The sequence below is a fragment of the Zingiber officinale genome, chromosome 8A (genome assembly GCF_018446385.1).
Source record: "Zingiber officinale cultivar Zhangliang chromosome 8A, Zo_v1.1, whole genome shotgun sequence".
In the NCBI taxonomy this organism is placed as follows: Eukaryota; Viridiplantae; Streptophyta; class Magnoliopsida; order Zingiberales; family Zingiberaceae; genus Zingiber; species Zingiber officinale.
Genome location: NC_056000.1, coordinates 28,496,752 through 28,500,323, shown reverse-complemented (window position 1 = coordinate 28,500,323; position 3,572 = coordinate 28,496,752). Strand labels below are relative to the sequence as shown.

The 3,572-nt window shown below is 37.0% G+C and overlaps 1 protein-coding gene across 1 annotated transcript; it reads left to right on the top strand.

The window, feature by feature from the left end:
* The first annotated feature begins 1,234 nt into the window (after positions 1–1,234).
* Positions 1,235–2,228, top strand: LOC122011707. The gene has a single exon (XM_042568075.1). The coding sequence runs from the start codon at positions 1,248–1,250 to the stop codon at positions 2,133–2,135; it is 888 nt and encodes a 295-aa protein (XP_042424009.1). The 5' UTR covers positions 1,235–1,247; the 3' UTR covers positions 2,136–2,228.
* The last annotated feature ends 1,344 nt before the right edge of the window (positions 2,229–3,572 follow it).

Below are 3,572 nucleotides of genomic sequence, written 5' to 3'. Positions count from 1 at the left end.
ATATTAAATTTATTTATTAGAATAAAATTATAAATTTTAACAAGAATATTATAATTTTTTAAAAAATATGTAATTTAGTTTTTAATGAATATTTAAATTTATAATTTATATTTATTAAGCTCGTTTAGGCTCAATAAAAGATCGAATAAGTTCGTGAGTCATGAATATATTCGTTAAATAAAATTTAAACTCGGTTCAATTATAAACGAATCAAACTCAAATATCTAAAAGTTCGGCTCGACTCAACTTAACTCGATTACACACCTAAACAGAGATTTAAATTATGAATGTGTGAGAAACATCTTGTCGGAGTTATGAGATCATGGCTCGGGGACTTCTTAAAGTAATAGTTGAATGACAATTCAGAGTGAAATGTCAAAATTATCCCGGAAGAAGCTTATGTAATTCATTCAATATTACTATATTAGGCGAAAAAATGCAATGACTAGCACTAAGTTAATTTATCCTTGTACGTTTGTGAATAAAATTAACCATTTTGTTGATTTCTCAGCACAAGGTTTTTTTAAAAACTTAAAGAATAATTAATAATTTTAAATTTTAATTTATGTTATGAGCTCCTTTATATAACCCGGCTATGATACAAGGTAAAGATGTTAATTTATCTGTTAAATATTTACTATTTTTCCTTAATAAGATACATAATTATGATATACTGGATTTAGGAGTTATATGTGGTAACCATTTTCAGATTTACTTTGTTGGCCGGTAGAAAACTTTTGGAGGTTAAGTCAATCGTTCTAGATTTGGTGTTATTTGATTTAAAATTTTTACTTGGGCTATGATATAGTGAAAGACTGTTAAATTATCATCTAGATATTTACGGTTCAATCTTTAATTATTACGTATTTATAAAAAAAAATTCTTTAAATATATAATCATATAATATTAGACTTATGAATGATTGACCACAAGCGTTTTCAATTTATTTGGACGATCGATAAAAATAAATTTTGATGGAGCTAAATTGATCGTTCCATGTAACGTTCAACAATTTTTTAACTCTAATCCACCGTGAAGATCACGTGTCGTCTTTGCCGAATTTGGACTCTCACTGCTCTCGGCTCTTGACTTCAACTGTAGAACCAGGCCAAGCCGGTACAATGAACGAAACAAATTCATCGAACCTGGACGCCTTTCTGAAGATCCAACGAACCTGAACACCTTTCCGCTGCCATTAAAACGGCTCACCCACTCGCTTGCTTTTCCCCCAACCTCCGAGCGCAACAATGGAGATCCCGAGGAAGACTGCGGCGGGGGCGATAAGCTCACGGACGAAGCAGACGAGGGACTCGCTCAGCCTCTGGGGTGACGGAAATGGCTGGGCGACCGGCGGCGGGTCCTGCTCTAGTAGCGGCAGCGACCACGAGGCCCTCCACAGCCTCGTCCACGCCTTCTTCGACTGCGACGTCTCTGATTCCCACCCGCCGCCGGATTCGGACGCCGACGAGAAGTCAGAAGAGTACCGGTTGGATGAGGCGGCGCAGTTTGTATCCGAGGTGATCCTCGACGACGGCGATCGCTTCAGATTGCGGCTCCTGTCCGACGTCCGCGACGCGGCTGATGCTCTGGCGGCCCTCCGGCCGACCGGGTCCGGCTTCCGCCGGGCGGTCATGGCGCGGCTGAGGGAGCTGGGATACAACGCCGGAGTGTGCAAGGTCAGCTGGGAGGGCTCCGGCGGGCTCGTCCCTGGGAACTACGAGTATGTGGATGTGGTGGCGGCGGAGGAAGCGGAGAAAGCAGAGAAAGCAGAGGAGGTCCGGTACCTGGTCGACTTAAGCTTCGCGGCGGAGTTCCGGGTGGCCCGTGCCAGCGAGAAGTATGAGCAGTTGGTGAGCAGGTTGCCGGAGGTGATGGTGGCGCGGCCGGAGATGGTGAGGCGGGTGGTGCGCACAGTGGGCGATGCGGCGCGGCGGTCGCTCCGGCAGCAGGGGATGCCGGTGCCGCCGTGGAGGAAGGGGAGGTACATGATGTCCAAGTGGCTGGGGCCTTACCGGAGGACTGTGAACGCCGTTCCAGCATCTGCCGGGGCCTCGGCGAGCGGCGGCGGAGGGGCCAAATGCCGTACTGTAGGCTTCACGGCGGCTGTGAATTCGACGACGCGTGTCAAATTTTGATCCCCATTAATTGTTGTATATTAGCTTGAAAAAAAGAATGATCAAGCCTCTAATTTTTTTTTTTCATATTAAAATTGTATAGAGAATTCATTAGCATTGTAATTTAATTTAAAACTCTAAATCACTCTTTTAATTCAATTAAAGATCAAAATTTGAATATAATTTGCTTTTAATCATAATTGTCATCCCTAAACCCTAATCTTAAAGTATGATGGAAAAAAAAAATAAGACTACGACTACGCATACAATTAAGGCTTATATATCAAATTAACAACAATATGCTTTCAAATAAAGTAGATAAAGATATATATATTATTTTATATTATATTATAATATTTTTACAATAGAAAGGAGATAATATATAATAAATGCAATTAGTTGACATGATGGTGATAGGCTATCTTATAAGGATTGAAATAGTTATGGACAGATTTATCAAGATTTGTATACTGATTTGATTAATAAATTTATATTTACTAATAAAATTGTTTGATGCTTATTATTATTATTTTTTTAAATCTAGTCCTTGGGTCCCATTAGTCCGTTTCCACAGATCGACTGTCAGTTAAATTCAAAAAGCATGGTGCAAGCTCCATAAGCATTACCCCTTACTACTTATTTTTATATTTGTTGGTCAAGTTAGAAGTGGACAAGGCACTTAGGAAAGATTAAACTATTCTTGTTTTAGAAAAAAAAAGGCCTTTAATTTTAAAAGAAAATTATTTTCTCTCAAAATATATTTATATTGTGTATTAATAAAACTTATTATTGATTAAAAGTGTCTACTTAATAAATATTAAAATTTTTAAAAATATTTCAATAAAACAAATACATCCCACGACACTTGTTGCTAATAAAAAAAAATCATTTCATAAGTAGATTTCAAGTGTTTGGCTTGGGCTACTATGACAATGATTCCCAAGTATTTATGATTCAAATCTTAACTATAGTGTACTATAAAAATATTTCTTTCAATGTAGATCTGATCATGATTTAGAACTAATAATTCTACTCTTTGGAACCTACCGTTCTAAGGTTTGGAATCATCGGTTTAACAGTTCTTAGCATGTCAACTTTTAATCTTAACCATTTAAGAAGACTATGATTCATGGTTCGGAATTGTTGGTTCATGATTCAATTCACATTTCATCACAGTTTAATATTATTATATTATTTGTTTTTAAAATTATAAATTCATAAAAATAAATAAAAAAACAAAGCTTACACTTATTTAATTTGTCTACGTATCCTCTTGGGGTAAAATTAAAGTTCACGTATTTCTCTTACCATTTACCCTTTTACCTTATGAAGTAGCATTACTCACTGTCCTTTTCGGTAGTATTTGTTCTTTCAATATCAAATTCTTTAACTTCGTCATCTAAAAGTTATATTCCTTGAATTTTTTTTTTTTTTCAGATTTGGTCCAATCGTCGAATA

What these genes read in the sequence shown, in the direction of transcription:
- LOC122011707 (XM_042568075.1), top strand. Translation starts at nt 1,248, where the DNA reads ATGGAGATCCCGAGGAAGACTGCGGCGGGGGCGATAAGCTCACGGACG.